The sequence below is a fragment of the Petromyzon marinus genome, chromosome 18, assembly GCF_048934315.1.
Source record: "Petromyzon marinus isolate PM22_M1 ecotype Great Lakes invasive population chromosome 18, UKy_Petmar_22M1.pri1.0, whole genome shotgun sequence".
In the NCBI taxonomy this organism is placed as follows: Eukaryota; Metazoa; Chordata; class Hyperoartia; order Petromyzontiformes; family Petromyzontidae; genus Petromyzon; species Petromyzon marinus.
In genome coordinates, this window is record NC_133684.1 from 12,992,678 (window position 1) to 13,014,074 (window position 21,397).

Sequence of the window (21,397 nt, forward strand, 5' to 3'; positions counted from 1 at the left end):
AAATAATAATAATTTTCCACCTTTATGGCAATTATCTTCTTTGGTTCTTTCGGTAAAGTCACGTAGAATGAGAATAAAATAATAAATTGATAAAATAAAATAACACAATAAAATTCTCACGACGTTTCGGCCACAACACAAGCGGCCTTCATCAGGTGAAGGGACGAGACTGTCTGGAGGACAGCGCTGGAGCGAAAAAGCCATGCTCAGATCGCGACCTTTAAGCTGTGTGAGAAGAAACAAAGCGCCTTGACAAAGGAATTAGCATAGAATTTAGCATTGAAATAGCTGAGTGATTAGCTTATAACTGGTCGCAGAAATAGCTATGTTAAAGTCAGAGCATACACATTCACAGAGGCACCTAGTACAAATCAAACAGGAGAATTTAGCATTGAAATAACTGAGTGATTAGCTTGTGACTAGTCACAGAAATGGCTATGTTGAAGTTAAGGCCTACACATCTGAGCTATTCACAGAAACTGGGTATACACTACAATATATAATGAATACTATATAGTGAACCAATAAAAAACTAAAATATAAATCACCTCACTGTTATCAATAAACTCTATATATTCTCCAATCAGCTAAGCTACCAACAATAAGTCGTTATATATCGCAATGCTATATGGCAAAAAAAATGGGTGGATTCTTACCCTCAACTTTAGCAGCACGGATAGCTAGGGGCCCCGTTCAGACGGACGAGTTCATCCATGGTCAGAACAGAGGAGGGGGAGAGAGACAGCTGCGAGGCGCTGTTATACTCCATGTTGTAAAGCATACCATTAACCGTGGTGTGAGAGGTATTAAGAGTCAATGCCAGCGAAAGAGCTGCGGTCTGAAGGTCATCGTAAAATACAATTAATTAAGAACGGAAATGGTTTAAAAGATCTTTCCAATGGTTACTAAGCCAGAATCCATCTTCTCGGTTGAAATTGTCTCTGTGCTTGTATATGTGAATGGCCTCAAGAACGAATCTCTCATGGTAGCCGGTTGGTTTGCAAAGAACCTCCGTCTTGGAGAAGTCAATGTCATGTGAGCCCACTGAATTATAACAGTGATCTGCCACGGCAGAGGAGTTCGTTCTACCGTGTTTCAAGTCTGCTTTATGTTCGCGGATGCAGTCCGAGATATGTCGTTTGGTTTCTCCAATGTAGCTACTACCACAGAGGCACTTTAGTTTGTAAACGCCCGGGTACTGTATGTCTGGAACAACATCTTTTACAGATGGAACTAGAGCACGGATTTTATGTACCGTGTTGAATCGGACCTGGATCTCGTGTTTATTCAGGATTTTGGAGATCTTTTTAGTGACCCCTGCAATGTAGGGTAAGGTGATGGTTTTGAGTGGCTCCACAAGAGGATCCTTCTTCATGACTGGAGTGATGGCTTGCGGATTGTGTAGTCAGAGTAACCATTAGCCCTGAGAGCCTGGTGTACGTGCTTGAGTTCACTGGTAATGTGTTCCTGGTCAGAAATGCATTGGGCTCTATGGTATAGAGTCTTGATGAGGGAGTTCTTCTGGGATGGTGGTGGGAATCCGGTTTCAAGTAAGCATCTGTATGGGTAGCTTTCCTGTAGACAGAGTGGCTCATTGAACCATCATGTCTCCTTTTAATTAAGACATCCAAAAAGGGTAGTTTGCCATCTTTTCGACCTCCATGGTAAATCTGATGGCTGGGTGTATGGAATTGATGTGGTCGCGGAATTGGTCCAGAGCAGGCTGGCCATGTGGCCAGATGACAAAGGTGTCATCCACATACCTCTTCCATAAGGTCGGGCGTAGAGTGGCAGTCTGGATGGCGTCAGTTTCAAATTTTTCCATGAATATGTTGGCTACAACCGGAGATAGGGGGGAGCCCATTGGGGTGCCCTCAGTTTGTTTGTAGAAAGTTCGATTCCAGGTGAAGTATGTGTTGGTTAAGCAATGTCTCACCAGGGGGTTCATCAGTATGCAGTCCTTGATGAACCAGGTCTTCAATGATAGCGATGGTGTCAGGTACCGGGACTTTGGTGAACAAGGACACCACATCAAAACTGACAAGCAGGTCGTCTGGGGACAGGGAAATGCCTTTGATTGTCGATACCAGGTGAGTAGAATTTAGTATCGCAGAGGTGGTTTTTACAGTGATGTGGTGTCCTTGTTCACCAAAGTCCCGGTACCTGACACCATCGCTATCATTGAAGACCTGGTTCATCAAGGACTGCATACTGATGTACCCCGCTGGTGAGACATTGCTTAACCAACACATACTTCACCTGGAATGGAACTTTCTAAAAACAAACTGAGGGCACCCCAATGGGCTCCCCCCTATCTCCAGTTGTAGCCAACGTATTCATGGAAAAATTTGAAACTGACGCCATCCAGACTGCCACTCTCCGCCCGACCTTATGGAAGAGGTACGTGGATGACACCTTTGTCATCTGGCCACATGGCCAGCCTGCTCTAGACCAATTCCGCGACCACATCAATTCCATACACCCAGCCATCAGATTTACCATGGAGGTCGAAAAAGATGGCAAACTACCCTTTTTGGATGTCTTAATTAAAAGGAGACATGAAGGTTCAATGAGCCACTCTGTCTACAGGAAAGCTACCAATACAGATGCTTACTTGAAACTGGATTCCCACCACCATCCATGCCAGAAGAACTCCCTCATCAAGACTCTATACCATAGAGCCCAATGCATTTCCGACCAGGAACACATTACCAGTGAACTCAAGCATGTACACCAGGCTCTCAGGGCTAATGGTTACTCCGACTACACAATCCGCAAAGCCATCACTCCAGTCATGAAGAAGGATCCTCTTGTGGAGCCACTCAAAACCATCACCTTACCCTACATTGCAGGGGTCACTAAAAATATCTCCAAAATCCTGAATAAACACAAGATCCAGGTCCGATTCAACACAGTACATAAAATCCGTGATCTAGTTCCATCTGTAAAAGATGCTGTTCCAGACATACAGTACCCGGGCGTTTACAAACTAAAGTGCCTCTGTGGTAGTAGCTACATTGGAGAAACCAAACGACATATCTCGGACCGCATTCGCGAACATAAAGCAGACTTGAAATACGGTAGAACGAACTCCTCTGCCGTGGCAGATCACTGTTATAATTCAGTGGGCTCACATGACATTGACTTCTCCAAGACGGAGGTTCTTTGCAAACCAACCGGCTACCATGAGAGATTCGTTCATGAGGCCATTCACATATACAAGCACAGAGACAATTTCAACCAAGAAGATGGATTCTGGCTTAGTAACCATTGGAAAGATGTTTTAAACCATTTCCGTTCTTAATTAATTGTATTTTACGATGACCTTCAGACCGCAGCTCTTTCGCTAGCATTGACTCTTAATACCTCTCACACCATGGTTAATGGTATGGTTTACAACATGGAGTATAACAGCGCCTCGCAGCTGTCTCTCTCCCCCTCTTCTGTTCCGACCATGGATGAACTCGTCTGTCTGAACGGGGCCCGTAGCTATCCGTGCTGCTAAAGTTGAGGGTAAGAATCCACCCATTTTTTCGCCATATAGAATTGTGATATATAACGACTAATTGTCGGTAGCTTAGCTGATTGGAGAATATATAGAGTTTATTGATAACATTGAGGTAATTTATATTTTATTTATTTATTGGTTCACTATATAGTATTCATTATATATTGTAGTGTATACCCAGTTACTGTGAATAGCTCAGATGTGTAGGCCTTGACTTCAACATAGCCATTTCTGTGACCAGTCAAAAGCTAATCACTCAGTTATTTCAATGCTAAATTCTCCTGTTTGATTTGTACTAGGTGCCTCTGTGAATGTGTATGCTCTGACTTTAACATAGCTATTTCTGTGACCAGTTACAAGCTAATCACTCAGCTATTTCAATGCTAAATTCTATGCTAATTCCTTTGTCAAGGGGTGCCTCTGCGGATGTGTATGCATTAACTTTAACATAGCCATTTCTGTGACCAGTCACAAGCTAATCACTCAGCCATTTCAATGCTAAATTCTATGCTAATTCCTTTGTCAAGGTGCTTTGTTTCTTCTCACACAGCTTAAAGGTCGCGATCTGAGCGTGGCTTTTTCGCTCCAGCGCTGTCCTCCAGACAGTCTCGTCCCTTCACCTGATGAAGGCCGCTTGTGTTGTGGCCGAAACGTCGTGATAATTTTATTGTGTTATTTTATCTTATCAATTTATTATTTTATTATCATTCTACGTGACTTTACCAAAAGAACCAAAGAAGATGAATCCTTGCAGTCACGAAAGCTTTAAATCGAAATTTATGGCAATTAGTTTCAAATTTTGAAAGCAACGTCTCATATTAAGAAATTGTTGTTAGTAACATTAACGGACGTAAATTAAACAGTGTATAAGTACAAGTCTCTTCATAAACATGGACATGTTTTCTTGTATTGAGTTGAACTACAGCAATTGAATATATTATGGTGAGGAAGTTAATCGGTCAATGATTTTCAAGAAATCACACAACTTCATTATCCCTGGGGGAAAACAATATCTGCATCTGTGCAAGAGATTACCATGTAAAGCCATTATGATTGGGAAAGTTTCGTAAGGTAAATCATTTAACCTTATATTGTAAATAATGCATAAATGTTCATACACACTTTTAACAAAACATCTCAAACAACGTAGAGGTACAATTATTCCCCTTCTTGAAATTATATGAAATTCCACGGTGTTTGGGTCACTAATCGATCAAAGAATCGGTTAATTGTGTCCTGTTCGTACGGTCTCGTTCGTAATGAATCACAACCAGAATCTTTATTTATCCTAGAGAAATCAGATGATCTTTGAAGCTATTTTTCACAGATGTCCAGTAGGGGCAGGTCAGAAAGTTACAACAAACAATACAAACAAACCTTTGGAGTGCAAAGTTTAGGAAAGGTAAGCAAGTCACTGAAAGTAAATACGTAAAATCGATTAAGTATATTAGTTCAAATTGCATAAGTACACCAATTCCCAAGCTTGGGCAAAAAAAGCAAAATAACATAAAAAAAACAGTCTTAGACCAGACAAAGACAACGCAGTCCCTCAATACAATTTCACATTAAAATGTAACTATCGATGCATGGGTAAGGATGAAAGTTGCAAATCACATTTGCAAATGTAGTTGTATCCAGCACTAATCTTCTTTTTCAGGATATTTTTGAAGGAAGATTTAGGATGAAAAGGGAGGAAACAAGATTGTTCCAAAAAGTTGGTGCTGCAAAGACAAAGGCTTCGTCACCTATTCCAATTCTTGTTCTTGGGATAGTTAAAAGGCAATTCGATGGACGTCTTAGGTGTCGTGGGTTTAATAATGGGGTAAATGAATTAGCTAAGTGCAGATTTGCCAATAAGTATTTTATCAATTAAGAGGGTCCAATGTAGATTTCCTCATGCATAGTGATGTGAGATTGGATTTAAAGTAGAGATAACAATGGTGGGTTCTGTATGGTACATCCAGCGCAAATCGAAGAAGAGAATGATAAGTGGGTTTAATTTGTTTAGCGTTTCATTATTAGCTGATCTTTAAGCAGTGTCACAGTAATCAACAAGTGGTAGAATGATGTCTTTAACAGGCACAATTGGGAAAACAATGTTTGTTTCTGTATAAAAAAAAACCCTATTTTTGTTATATTCTTTGAGATGTGATCAATATGGGGTTGGAATGTAAGTTTTGAATCAATTAGTAAACTCAAGTTTTTGAAGCACTCTGTTCAATGATATTGCTTCTGATATCTGTAACAGGTGAATGGAATGAAACTAGATTTATTTTTTAAGAAAATATCATGATCTTCGTTTTTTGGGTATTCAGGAGCAATCTTAGTGATGACAGTTGATATTGAATGAAATCGAAATCGTTTTGTAGATTGTTTGACTTCGTTTGGACATTGAATGGGTCACTGTAGCGCGTGGAGCTGGGACATTGGTAGACAATGGAATTAGGGGTAGCAGCCCGTTCTACCAGGTGGACCCGTGCGCCAAGCCCGGAGCCTTCTGGGGGATACAGAAGGGTGCATGGCCGAGGGCAGAGCCTGGCCACACTGGGGAGAATAAAAGGCGAGCTCCGACTCACAGTCGGGGCTGCTGCCATCGGGAATGGAACTTGTCATTGCTGCTGTCGTCGTGGTCTTCGCCTCTTCAAGCTGTGGGTCTGGAAGCATGTTGGCTGTCCCGACCCGGTATGGCTGTGAGAGCTGGAATAAACAAGAGGGATAACGCCTCCTACTAATGTATCTAAATTAGTACACTGCATTTGGTGTCAGAAGTTAACGAAAAATTTCTGGGTTATTTTATTGCATGGTTGTTAGGATTTTTCCTTTCCCCTTTAAATCCCGGTGGGGGGAGATATGCTATGTCGACAGTCACGAGGAGGATTGCTCTCATCAGCACGTCCTCAAGCGAAAAGGGCGATGGTGAGGAGGGTTCCCGGGCTGCCGGGAACCCGGTGGGGGGTCCCGGAGAGGCAGTTCCGGTGGGGCAGCGGGCGAAGGATAACTATCCCGCGCCGCCGCCGGCTAGAGAGGGGCTGCGGGCACTCAGCGCACGCATCATGGAGCTGCTCTCCGCGGTGATGGCGCTGGTGGGGCAGCTGGGTAAGGAAAAGCCAGTGAGGGGGCTGCGACTCGGAGGAAGCAAACTGGTGACTTCGCCATCACTACCGACCAAGAGTAGGAAGAGTCCCACTGAATTTAACCTGTTGCCGACAACTCATCCAGGGGCATCTTCCCTCGCACAGCGGCTGCCATTTGTTAAGGAATTTTCGGCTGCAGGGGGTGATTGGGTGGCCTTCCGGCGGCGTTTCGCCACCACTTGCCAACTCACTGGGTGGTCCAACGCAGAGGTGCTATGTGCTCTTCCCACCGTGCTAGACCACAATGCCTTGGCAGCATTTTTTTCCACTCCCCAGGCGGACAGGGCGATGCTGCGGCAAGCATACGCACAGTTGCCAGAGATTCAACGCGCGGCAGAAATTCGTGATGCGGAGTCGGGGGGAGACCGAGATGCCCCTCGCCTTCCGTAGCGCACTATTTTCACTGGCCCAGACTGCGTACCCAAAGATGGAGCAGGTGTGACTAGATACTCTGGTGCTGGAGAAATTGATGGCGCTGGCTCAATAAATGAGCGTTTCTTTTGCCAGCTACAGAGGAAGACGACCTGTCCTCGATTCAGGTATCCCAATGCATCCAGGCCCAGTGTAACCTACAATGGCGTACCGGGGTGGTGGCCTGGGCTGGATTCCTGGGAGAAGAGGATGACCAGGAGCATCCAAGAATCTTCTCGGGTCTGTGCATCGGGGATTTAGAGCCCCCACGGGAGAGTCGGCGTGAGACGACAACGGGAGCAATGGACGGGGGACATTCCCTCCATGGCGTGGTCCCGTTACCTGTTTCAGATGTGGCCTACCGGGACACATCTCCAGGGGCTGCTGTGCTGATTTGGGGCAGTTTTCCTGGCTTCACTGTCCTCCACCCTGCCGGCCTCCGCTTGTCTGGACCCAAAGGCAGGTCGTGATACATCACTCACCCGGCCGACACAGCCACCTCATGCATCTCCATTGCAGTCAGTGTCGGGTGCACACGCCATCTTCGCACATTCGTGCGAAGATGGTACTTCGGTGCGTGATTATTGGCCACCGGGGTCCAGGCAATGGACCGCATTGGCAGGGGGTCCGGGCAATGGACCGCATTGGCACACCGTGTTATGGCGGCGGGAGCAGGATCATCCACAGTCAGTTGATTTGTGCAGGGTGCTGAGGTGCAGGTGCTCATAGATACGGGATCATCTGCCACCATTGTTTCAGGGTTTATTTACAGGACGTTGCCATCGACAGTGGGTTGCTTTGGTCCTGTGGGTAGTCCCTGTGTTGCCGCTAATGGTGGGAGCTTAGGTATTGTGGGCCAAATTGTGGCATCATTACGGATTGGAGATATTGAATGCACGGGCCTGGTGTTAGTTTCAAGTTCATTGGTGGTGCCGTGTTTATTGGGGACCGATTTTTTTAAGAGAATGCGCCTCCAGATTTTGATTGACCAGGGTTGTGTGCAGTTACCGTCGGGGCTTCGGTTGAGATTTTTGGAGTCCCCTACTGGGTTGAGTGGCTAATGCTGTGGGTCAGGCCCTGGTGCGTGAAACTTTTAGAGTTCCTCCGGGTGCACAGATGCTTGTACCGTTGAGGCTGCAGAAGCGGCTTGACCAGGAAATCACTGGGGGTGAGGTTATTTTAACCACTTCGAATAGAGCGGTTCAGGGTCTCACTTCGATGACACGATACTGATTACTGCTGGCCGCTCTCTGGATGACGTGATTGCTAAGCTCCAGGGTGATTTCAACAAACTACAACATCAGCTGGTTGCTCTTAAACTAGTCCTGAATACCTCCAAAACCAAGGAGTTATGCTTCTCACCTTGACTAAAGCAGAAAGTTATTTTTCCCAAATTACATTCGTTAAATAATTATCAAATAGAGCAAGTCAAGATCTATAAGTATATTGGGGTCATCCTTGAATTAAAACTGAATTTTCAAGATCACATTGATTATATTTGTAAAAAGACAAAAATAAAAATTATTTTTCTGTATCGAAACAAGCACTGCTTCCCCGCTATGTTCCGTTTGGAATTGATTAAAGCTACCATACTGCCTCTACTTGATTACTGTGACATCGTATATAAATCAGCCCCAAGTACTGTACTGAAGAAGCTTGACTCAATTTATGACTCGGCCTGAAGATTTGCATTGAACTGCCCATATAGGACCCACCACTGCTATCTACCTGCTGGATCTCCTCACTGTTTCTAAGAACAAATGTGACCTAAGGTCTTCGCTCATTTACCAGCTTCACATTCCTTAGTGCCGTACAAATACTGGAGGAAGGGCCTTTGCTATTGATGCCCCCAGGGCCTGTAATACTATCGCCAATAAACTGCAACTTGTATCACTACCTGTGAGATCTTCACTCAAAACTGCTCTGGATGACCGCTGCAAAGTATGATCTTGAGTTTTGATTATAGTGTGCTGATCTTTAAAGATGCATTGAAAAATTATGATACTCCTGCTGTTATGGAGTGACTCATGCTGCCAGCTATGGCTGCAAAGTTTGGTCGTACATGTTATGTATATCGTTTATTGTTAAATTTGAATCACAGTTCCTATGATCACTGTTACATTGTTTTTATATCTTTATTTTGGTGATTTCGAAAACGTTTTGGTTTGCCCATATTTGTTTGTAGTAATACAGAGTAAGACTGATAACTTTAATCTAAATTGTCTTATGGTTGTTATTGTTTGACTTGCATCCCACTGGGATTTTTGCACACAGCATTGATATATGGTGCTTTTTCTGAAAGACTTTGCTGTTTTTTCCTGGATTTTCTGTTGCGCGTAGTCGCTTTAAGATGTTTCTTGTTCATGTTTTTGTTTGTTGCGATTGCACCCGATTCAAGAGCCGCATGGCTCACAGGGCTATACCTAATAAATGAACTGAAAACTGAACTGATAGGGGCCCAGACAATAGTGAGGGGGCATCAGGAGCCCTTCCTGCAAGTATTGAATTCTGGGCTGGGTACCACAGTCATACAGGCAGGTACGGTGTTGGCCCACGCGACGGTGGCGTGTTGTGGAGAAACGTATGATGTATCGAGTAGCTCCTGTACCATATTACAGCAGCATTGAATGTGAGGTTATTTCATACGTGGAGAACCAGATATGTGAAGGAGGAGTATTGTCGGTCTATCAACATTGCTACAATACTTCTCGCCATTGACGAAAATTATTATTTTGTGTTCAATATAATAAGCCTCCGTCGTTTAACCTTACAATGCTTGGCTTACGTGACATTGCCCTTGCGGAGGCGATTTTATATTAAAGGCATTTTGTTTTGACGCGACATGAGAACACGGTGACCTATTCACTCAACAAAGTCGTGGGATCCTTAATGCCCTTGTGCGGACAGGATGTCAGGCTTTAATGTCCTCTCCAAAGGACAGCGTGCTCTTCCACCGTGCTGCGTGCCCTCTGGCCAACTCGGAGCTCGCGTGACATGTCTTGCCCCCAAGATAAATGCACGTAATGCAATGCACCTGCTTTTTTTTCAGTCCACTCTGGCATTCGCCGGGGTTTCTGTGACTCCACAAGAGCACTGGATAAGACTCGGCACTCTGTTTCAATAAAAAAAAGTCACACGTGATCTTGATAATGGATTTACTTGTAAGTGGGGGGAAAAAAAACATAACCAGGCAATCAGTATGCAACACTTTAACAGCCATTCGAGGACAGCCCCCTTTAAACCCATTTATCTAAATCACAGTCGACATTAGTGCCTGATTACAGAACAATTCTTTGACATATGCTGTCTTTGTTTTCAGTAATTCTGGCCGTTTTTTATACTTAGAGAGCAGAATACGATTTTATGGCACACTATAAAATGATCAGAGTTGGTTTCAAGCAGTGGGATCTTTGTTCTGCTTTACAATTATAAATTTTTCACTGCATGTGCATGCAAAGTGACCTTTGCGACACGGTACAGGACAACGTCATGAACACTGGAAGGATGAGCTGCAAGTTCGTGAAATAAAGTGACTGAGGACGTTGGAATCACATATAAACTAAACTAAAAACTTCATACAGGTTTTTGGGTTAGATCGCGTAAATATACAAAAATGTCGTTAAACCCGCCACCACCCAACACAGCCAATTAGTAAGGTGTGTCACGTAAACAGATGATGCCAATTCGTTACTCGTAGAGCACACTGGTGTGTTGGAGAGCCAAGCCTCAACATTTACAATCTTCTATATTCACGCGATCTAACCCAAAAAAAACCTGTATTATGGATGATATTGGCCACAAAAGCCTACGTGTTAAACTAAACAAAAAACTAATTTAGATTTTAGCAGGTAAGGCCCACTGAGTTATACAGCTTATTTTCAGAGGCGACCTGGCCACAAATGATCGTTCACCAAAGTAGCTTATAATGTGGAAATGTATAGCAGCCAAATACTCTAAGCGTATGTTGCCAAATGTGGAGGGAAAAACCAGAGGACCCGGAGAAAAATCCATGCCACCAAAGGGAGAACATGCAAACTCCAAATGTACAGGCATCAGGGTCGGGATCAAACCTATGCCTCTTGCATAATAACCGAGGCAGATAACGTCTCACCACCGTGACACCCATATCTGAGGTGGAGCACCTGCTCCAACCTCACTGCTGCACTTGATAAGAGTTCAGAGTGAAGCAACAGTCCAGGCTGATTGGTGATCCAGCCTCCACCGAATCATTCAAGTCACTCGCTTACTGGTGGTCAGTCTTCTCCTCGTCACCCATCTATTGCTACTACAATGGTTACTGTTCTCCGTGAACTTCATTCCTCGATTTCCCCACCCATATTAATAGTCCTTGGGCCAGACCAGATATCGGTACCACCCAAGGTGGCACAACTTCAATGGTGCCATTTTATTTGTACCACCAACAGAAGTAAAATAATACATAACCTTTCCAAATGAGCAGCTATTTCATTTTTATCACAGGAAACCTCTTTTTGCACCTATCGCGATCACGCCTATTTGTCCAGACATTTCAAATAAAACATTCCAACACCTCTGCTGTTAATTAAGACAATACATAATTTACAATATGGATGTTTGTCCCCAAAGCATGTATTTCATACATTATTGCATTTGTTCACGCTTGTTCTTCAATTTTAGTTACTTAGTTAAGTCTGGAATAGATTGGCGCTATCTGTTTCCTTTGTTTCTACAAGCTTGTTTTGCTCATGATCAATTACTGGCAGGTTAGGCAAGTACTGGTGGTTCTGTATTATTTATGTAGAGACTGTCTCTTCATGTCTGTTCGACGAGCCAACTATCAGGCAGAAATCTGAAAGTGCTGTCTGCAGGCTAACCCTGTGGTGCCAAGCCCTATTGAGTATGGATGGACAGACGTTGATGGCAAGCTGGCCATTTACTGGATGCACTCCCCACCCGCACGAAATGTGGTCTTGGAACTGCTAACATGCAAGTGTGTGCGTTCATGCAAAATGCCAAGCTGCACGTGCCTGTCAAATTAACTGACAGCACAGACATGTGCAGGTTACAGACATGCAGTAACAAAAAACTGGAGGATGATCCTGAACCTGACTTTGGGGAGTCAGATGACGAGATAGACGAGCAGTTTGATGAGTGACACAGGGTGGTGATTCTGATTGTATTACTGTGGTAGTAGTAGTATACCTTGATGCACAGTGTGGTGATTCTGGACTTGGTTACCCTTGTTAACACCATCTAAGTACACAGAGCTTGATAACAATAATGTAACCTTCACATATACCCATCACTAACGATATATATTGGTATTCTTTGGGCGTTTCGGTAAAGCAACGTAGAGAGAAAAAATGATGAAAATAAAATTAATAACAATATCATGCCGTTTCGATCACAACACAAGCAATCATCTTCAGGTGAAAAAAGAGGGAGAAAGCTGCTGAGGCAGGCTGTTTATAAAGGTTGAGCTAGGTGGGACAGCTAATGTTAATCTAGGAGAGGTCTCGGTACCCGGCAGTAGGTCTACCCCAATCAAAGAGCTGTTTACAAAGGTATAGAGATGCTTGTAAATGTAAGCTCGGAGAGAGCTAGGAAAGAGCCATCGCCACATGGAGGTGGAAAAGGATGGAAAGCCGCCATTTACTAACACAGCTAACGGTGTCTGTGTTAGTGAATGTCACTCAGAAATGAAGCTGTGGGGGTGGCCATTGTATCGTGATAGATTATCATGGAAATGTAAGAAATGTGCTTATAAATGTAAGCTCGGAGAGAGCCATCACCACATGGAGGTGGAAAAGGATGGCAACCCACCATTTACTAACATAGCTAATGGGGACTGTGTTAGTGAATGTAACTCAGAGTTGAAAATAACTGCTAACATAGGTAGGAAGGGAAAATCACAGCCAGTTATGACCTAAACTGGTTAATAACGTCCTTCCAATGATTTCTCAGTTTGTACCAATCTTCTCGGTTGAAATTGTGTCCGTGTGTATACATCTGGATGGCGTTAAATAATGATCAGCCACGACTGACCATTATTTTAAGATAGTCATCCTCTCAGCCGACAAGGGCAATGTTACTGTTATTAAGGACAAAACCACATACAATAACAAACTTAAGGTCCCTACTTAATGATGGCAGCTATACCGAAATTAATAGAGATCCTATCAACCACCTGGTTACGAAAACCAACAACATCACTGATTCGACATCTTTAATCAAATCAACCAAGCGACTTTCCTTAAAACCCTCTGCAACCAGGCCACTCAGATTTTATGGCTTACCAAAAATCCATAAAGAAGGTACACCACTCCGTCCTACCGTCTCCACTATTAGCTCACCCACCGACAAACTGTCCCGATTTCTGTCTGAGACCTTTCAACCATTCACTGGTAAGACCTCCTCAGCTGTACTTAACTCAGCTTACTTGATATCTTCAATTAAGGACATCTCTCTATATCCAGGTGATTTGATTGTCAGTTTCAATGTGGTATCTTTGTTTACCAAAGATCCTGTGCCTGACACCATCGCAATCATTGAAAATTTGGTCCAACAAGGACTGAATGCTGATGTACCAGCCCTGGTTAGACACTGCCTCACCAACACTTACTTCACCTGGAATGGAACATTCTACACACAAGTTGAAGGTACCCCAATGGGTTCTCCCTTATCTCCAGTTGTAACCAATGTATTCATGGAAAAATTTGAGACAGATGCCATCCAGGCATCCACCCTACGTCCTTCCTTGTGGAAGAGATGCGTAGATGAATCATTCGTCATCTGGCCACATGGCCTACCAGCACTGGACCAATTCTTCAACCAACTCAATTCCATACACCCAGCCATCAAATTCACCATGGAGGAGAAAAAATCTGGCAAGTTACCATTTTTTATAGAAAATAGACCTGCTGGCTCAATGGGACACTGTCTACAGGAAAGCCTCCCAAACGGATGCCTACCTAAAACCTGACTCCCACCACCATCATCCCAGAAGAATTCCCTCGTAAAAACCCTATACCATAGAGCTTGTTGTATTTCTGACCATCACCACCTCGCCAGTGAACTGGAGCACGTACACCAAGCCCTCAAGAAGAATGGATTTTCAGACTACACAATCCGTAAAGCTACCACCCCAACCATTGGGAAAGAACCATCAGAGGGGACCCAATCAAAACCATCACCTTGCCATACATAGCAGGGGTCACCAAAAATAATTCCCAAATCATGAGCAAACACAAGATCTAGGTACGATTCAACACAGTACATACAAATCGTGATTTGATCCCATCTGTGAAGGATGTGATTCCTGACATGCAATACCCCGGTGTCTACAAACTAAGCTGTGTCTGTGGCAGCAGTTACATTGAGGAAACTAAGCGACATGTCTCAGACCGGGTTCGTGAACATCAGGCAGATCTGAAACATGGTAAGACCAATACCTCAGCCATGGCTGATCATTATTTGAACGTGGTGGGCACACAAGACGAAGGTACTCTGCAAACCCACATAATTTCCACCAATAAAATGGTTACAAACTGAGCAATCATTGGAAGGACGTTATTAACCAGTTCAGGTCATAACTGGCTGTACTGATCCCTTCCTACTTACCAATGTTAGCAGTTATTTTCGACTCTCTGAGTTACTTTCACTTACAAGCCACCATTAGCTATGTTAGTAAATGGCGGCTTGCCATCCTTTTCCACCTCCATGTGGCGATGGCTCTTTCCGAGCTCTCTCCGAGCTTACATTTACAAGAAAATGTCTTGCATTGACATGCTAATCTCTCACAATACAATAGCCACCCCCACAGCTTCGTTTCTGAGTTACATTCACTAACACAGCCACCATTAGCTATGTCAGTAAATGGCGGCTTGACATCCTTTTCCACCTCCATGTGTCAATGGCTCTTTCCTAGCTCTCTCCGAGCTTACATTTACAAGCATCTCTAAACCTTTGTAAACAGCTCTTTGATTGGGGTAAACCTACTGCCAGGTACATAGATCTCTCCAACATTAACATTAGCTGCCTCGCCCATCTCTAAACCTTTATAAACAGCCTGCCTCAGCAGCTTTTCCCCTCTTTTTTCACCTGAAGACGATTGCTTGTTGTGATCGAAATGTCTAGATATTGTTATTTTTATTTTCATAATTTCTTATATCTATGTGGCTTTACCGAAAGACCCAAAGAATATGAATTCCTGCAGTCATGAAAGCTTTAAGTCAAGATATATATGCGATTACATGTGTCGTATACTATTTCACAGACACAGCCTTAGGGGATAACTACATACCGGGTCGGGACAGCCAACATGTTGCCAGACCCAAAGCCTTGAAGAGGGCGAAGATCACGACAAACGACACGACGAGTTCCACTCCAGATCGCAGCAGCCACGACTGAGTCGGAGCTCGCCTTATATCCTGCCCAGCGTGGCCAGGCTCCGCCCTCGGCCCTGCATCCCTCTGGTTCTCCCAGAGGGATCCATGCGCACAGGTCCAACTGGTAGAATGGGCTGTTACCCCGAATTCTATTGTATACCAATCTCTCAGCGGCACGCGCTACAATGACTCATTCAATGTCACTACACATGTATCATTGACTAAGTATATGCGAATGATAATGTTTATAATATTCAAGTAGTTCATTACCTCACTATCGTATTCCTTATTATCCTGTGTTTTCATTGTGTATTTAAACCAATAAAGACCAGTTTGTGACCTAACTGGCTTTGGTCTAGGTAGTTTTTCAGTAATAATGCCCATGTCATCATTCCAGATGCCTGTTATAGGGTATGGGTATAAAGGTCATGGTAACTACAACTAAGCTATACAATTTTGTTGTTTCCCTTCTACGTGACTTTACCGAAAGAACCAAGAATATGAATCCCTGCAGTCACAAAAGCTTTAAATCGAAATTTACAACTAAGCTGCCACTCCGCGAAGGTTATCATATCAGAATATGTCCCACACACATGGAGGATTACAACAATCATTACTAGATTTTGCCACTCAGGTAGTACCAATAAAATACTTTTTTGGTCAGGGCCCATGGACTATCAGCATTCGGTCTGCCAGACTGAACGTTTGGTCTCGTCCACCACTGTGTTGAACCACCACACTGCAGGTCACAACACTTCTCATTCTGCTTCTTGTCTCACACTGCTCCACGAGATCATTCTCTCCCTTCGTAAATTTTCCAAAGCTCTTATAACAAACTTGTTTAATTAAAGATACGTGTCAACTCTTATCTTTTACATCAGTGGTGCTATTTGTTGCTTGGCTGCTTGGCATGAAGGGTCCTTTGGGCCTGTGTTGAGCAATTGTGTTAAAATAAAAATAAACTCACTTTTGATTTCATGGTTGCTGATGCATGTCAATGCTTTCAGGACAAACTGGACATCTGTGAAAAGGAGCTTTATAGCTAATCGGATTCCTCCAGTAAAAATACATGTGATTTTAGAACGACAGCTCACTCAAGGCAGCCATGAAGTAATAATTTCAGGCCAATAACAATGCAACGGTGATCACATTTTTGCACTTGAAAGCATGAGCTCACGCTGGTAGTGACGTTTTCTGATCATCGCCCAATGACAGGGCTCTATATGAAATCCTGGCTTCGATGGAATCTTGTTGCTTTAACATATGATCCTTTTGTAATGGGTTCGATTGAGGTGCACACTCAACTTGGAGGCAACACAATTTATTAACATGTAAAAACCAATTCAACAATATACATAATGTGGTAACCACAATCCCGAGTTAACTAACACTCGGGGTAAATACTACATAACAGGACCAGGGCAGGTTAGCAAGCTGCCTTGGCACGGACGAAGACCGGAGACTCAAGGACCGCTGATGGTGTCTTCATCCCAGGGTTGAACAACCCAGCTGTCACTTCACACCCCGCTTATAACTGCTGCGGCGTAGCTGGCCCCGCCCTCGGCCACGCCCGCCTTCCCAATCCTTCGGGAAGGTAAGGGCACCTTACCACGTGACCACCAAGCTCCTCCCTGGGGCCCTAGCCCCCCTTTGTCTGGTTACATGTCCTGTCGGGTTCACACAGAGTGTCACGGCCTGACGCGACCTCCGTGACACGCCGCCTACAGTACCCGTACCGAGGCAACACAGCAGTGATGTCATATGTCACTACATCACCTCCCCCCCACCCCCCCCCCCCCCCCCCATGTAACACACAGCCGTCCCGGCTGTAACGCAACTGTGGAAAAATAGAAAAGTGTACCCCCCAAAAAGCAACATCAATAAGTAACCGGCAACCAATAATAAATACCGTGTATATGTACATAGATCAAGAGGGTGGGGGGGGGGAGGAAAGGAGAATGCATGGAAAGAGGGAGAATCAACAACAACAAATGTACACTATATCGGCTAACCCACTTACCCCCCAGCACAGCCTACCCATGGCAGAAATTACGCACACACAGTACATAAAAAGGCCAGGTTCAGCCAATGACATCCTCTGACATGCGAGTGTGACTGTTGAACGATGGTGTAGGCAACAGCATGGTGTGTGAGAGTCATGTAAAGCGGGCAGTCTTAAAACGAGTTCGCGTAGCCGGGCCCCCAGGCAAGGTGGGCCTGAGCTCCCTGGGAGGCTCAGGGGGGGAGGACTTAAATACGGGCCGACGGCTGCGGTCCTCCAATAGGAGATGACGGCATCGGTGGAGAATGGCTGGTCAACGGTCGCTCCGCACCAAGCAAAGCATCCGAAGCAGGAGCAGCCGGTGATGTCGAGGGTATGACGCACTCCGGTCCTGTGGGCGGGACCGCAGAACCACCCTGAGGAACAACCTCAGCGGGTGCGCACCCCGGCTCGCCTGGCACACCCTACACACGGCCCTCATGGATTGGAGATGAAGGTATGTGACAGGGAGCAACAAAAGACTTAAGGTGGGATGGATGAACGAACCAATTCCGGCGACCGAACCGGATTTTAACACATTGCGGCCAGTTGGCCTGAATCACTTCAACCGGCCCACACCAGGGTCTCTACAACTTGGGGGATGTACCCACACCCACTGTTTATCAGACACTTGAAGTCCCATTATCCGCTCGTTGGCCAACTGCCGCAAGGCAGAATTTTCCTTAGAAGCCTCGCGTGCTTCCGAGACCCATTGAAGGGTAAATCGCATGGGTTCAGAAATGGTGACACTCGGCTTCCTCGGTGCCATGTTCAGCTGGACGTCAATGGGGGGGTTATGTTCCCTACCATACATAAAAGATGAGTAGCTGGTGGATGCATGACGGGCCATGCGATAGGCTGCAAGCACCCCAGTAACCCTGGGACTCCCCGACTTGCTGACTCAGCATGGAGGTTAGAGTTCTGTGGCGTTACACCACCATCCCATCCGTCTGGGGATGGTGGGGTGACGTGCGAACCTTTTTCGTGCCCAAAGGGTCACACACCTCCTGCAACAGTTTAGATTTAAAAAATTCCCCTTGGTAAGTAAGGAGTCGTTCTGGGGCCCCCTTATCTAGCATGTATCCATGAAGGAAAGCATCGGCGATGGCCGCGACCGATTGTTTGGGGAGTTGCCAGGCCATTGGCCAGTGGGAGAAATACTCCAAGCCCCCCAGCAAATATTTATTCCCTCGGGCTGTGACAGGAAAAGGCCCGAGGATGTCGAGTGCGACAAGCTCGTTAATTTGCGATACTCGAATAGATTGTAACGGCAAACGGCACTTAGCAGATGGCGGTTTTTAGCGGGGTACATTGCACGCAGCCCTTCAGTACGTTTTTGACATCCCCTGCCATTCCGGGCCAAAAAAGAATCGAGTTTAAGGGTAGCCAAGGTCTTATGTACTCCAAGATGCGTCAGTCGCTCATGTACAGCCAAAATTAATCTACACCGGAGGCCCGTAGGCACCACAACACTGTAGCGACGCAAGCCGCCGTCCCAACACATCAAAGGCCGTCCTTAAGAATGACAGGGGCCACCCCGCGCCGGCTCAACATGTTTCCCGTGTCACTGACATGGCGCCATAGCTTCAATAGGGAGACGTCCTCCGCCTGGAGGCGCCCCCATTCACCATGGCTCAACCCAAGGGTTGCATAGTGCGTGACGAGATCGCCGGGGCTATCAGGGGTGGAAACCCCCGCCAACGCTACAACCGAAGGGGTACCGTTGCAGTGGTCAATTTGTAGCGGCCCGAACCAGAGAGGCACGCGCACTCATCGCACGGAAGTACACGCGAAAGCGCGTCCACATTTGTATGCCGCGCACCCTTTTGGTAAGAAACCCGAAAGGAATAATCCCGTAGAATTTCCAGCCAGTGGGAGAGCTGGCCGGATGGTTGCTCAACGCGCAAAGCGTACTGGAGAGCGGCGTGCTCTGAACGCACCTCGAACCACCTGCCATAGAGATAGGGCCGGTATTGCTGTATGAAAAAAACTATGGCAAACAATTCTCGATGCGTAACGCAGTAGCGTTGCTCGGCCGGGGACAATACTCTGCTGCCACGACCCTCTCCACCCCGTCCACAACCCGGGACAACACTGCACCAATGCCGGTGTTGCTGGCGTCAGTGTCCAAGATGAAGGGTAATGAGAAATCTGGGTATCGAGGGGAGGGGTGTCCACCAGGCCGTCCCGGAGCGCAACAAATGCAGCCTCCTCCTCCGCTCCCAATAAAAATGCTTGGCCCTTTGCCATTAGAGCGTGGAGGGGTTTGGCAATAGTGGCGAACCCGGGCACGAAGCGGCCGTAGTAGGATGCAAATCCGATAAAAATGCGTAACTCACCCACCAACTTGGGGGTTGGCCACGTGTGCACGCACACAGTTTTATCCGGATCTGTAGCAATTCCCGACTCGCTGACAATATGCACAAGATATAGAACGGACGTATGTAGCAGATGGCATTTCTGGGGTTTAAATTTGAGGTTAGCCGCCCGCATTTTGAGAAAGACCACTCGGAGCCATACCAAATGCTCTTCGAATGTCCGGCTAAACACGATAACATCATCCAGGTATGTCAGGCAGGAGTCCCATTGGAGTCCTGCCAGGACCAGCTCCATAAGCCTCTGGAATGTCACCGCGGTCGAGTGGAGGCCCATCAGGAGCCGGTTAAACTCAAACCCTGCAGTGTAAGGAAAGCAGTTTTAGGCTTGGAGCAATCATCTAGGAGCAATTGCCAGAATCCCAAGAGTAGGTCGAGCGTAAAAAAAAACGTGCCCCCGCCAAAGCATCCAATTAATCATCCATGTGGGGCAGTGGGTACGCGTTCACCATAGATGCTTTGTTAAGTTTTCGGAAGTCGACGCAGAAGTGCCGACTCCTGTTATGTTTCTTTACGAGAACAATCGGGGCACCCCACGGGCTGGTCGATGGAGAAATGACGTTGGCGGCCAACATCTCGTCGACCGCCTGCTGCACATGTTCCTTTTCAGTCGGACTCAAGCGGTAAGGGTTTTGCCGATTGGGGGTAGAGCCACCTGTGTCAATATGGTGGCTTAGGAGGGTCGTGCGGCCAATGTTAAATTTACCCTTGCTAAAAACATCCGCAAACTCAAGCAACAGCGCGTGCAGTAAGGACCTCTGGGCGTTGGACAAGTCCAGATTTTCGGAGCAGAGGGCATCCACCCAGCTGTTCTTGCCGATCTGCTCCTGACCCGTAGCCGATGTGACCCCCACTCCCCCCACAACGTTACCATCCTCCTTTGCAGCCAAAGCATGGGCTAGCACCGTTCCTGCCTGTATAACGAACGCATCCGGCCCAACATTGAGAATTTGAATAAATGACTGTTGGTCCCTAGTAACCACAGTCTGAGCCCCCACGAGCATCATCCCCCAAACCACCCTGTTAGAGGGTCCTAACACAACCCCTCCTGCAGTAGCATCCCAATCGAGCGGTTGCCACAGCTGCAGGGGAACAAGCATTTGCGCTCCGGGGGGGATCTTAACCGTGATGCTAGTTAGCGCCGAGACAGTCGCGTTAGCAATGCACACTCGAGTGGGGGAAGACAAGAACGCAATGCGACGGCCCAAGGGAAATTCCAAACATCCTTGATCTGTCAAGATCTTCAAGGGCATTTTACTCAGAAAATCGGTCCCTAGCAGACAGGGCACGGCAAAGTACGGAACGGTAGCAGGGCGCAAGGAGCGACATCCTTGTGGAAAAATATAAAAATCAATTCAGAAATAATGGTGGCGGACGCCCCCGTGTCAATGTGCACCCGCACCTGTACCCCCTGTATCGTTCTGAGGACTGCTGACAACCCCGCCACCACAGCAACAACACGGTGGGCCAACTGCGACCACTGAGCCGGCCGGAGTGGCAAGCCATCACTCGACAACAACAACAACCGCCATTCGCCACTAAGTGGCGGTGACGTCACCATG

General features: G+C 46.0%; 1 protein-coding gene across 5 annotated transcripts in view; it reads right to left on the reverse strand.

Annotated features, from left to right (window-relative positions):
- The window catches only part of LOC116943683 (gamma-aminobutyric acid receptor subunit alpha-5-like), a 152,852-nt gene that overhangs the window by 23,125 nt on the left and 108,330 nt on the right, over positions 1-21,397 (reverse strand). Inside the window, exon 10 of one of the 5 annotated variants that reach the window (XM_032956754.2) lies at positions 16,725-17,812. The exons of the other annotated variants lie outside the window; for them this stretch is intronic. Within the exon in view, the coding sequence (XP_032812645.1) occupies positions 17,735-17,812 (78 nt within the window). The 3' untranslated portion in view covers positions 16,725-17,734. Of the gene's footprint in view, positions 1-16,724; positions 17,813-21,397 lie in introns of those variants that run through there. 5 annotated transcript variants of the gene reach the window in all.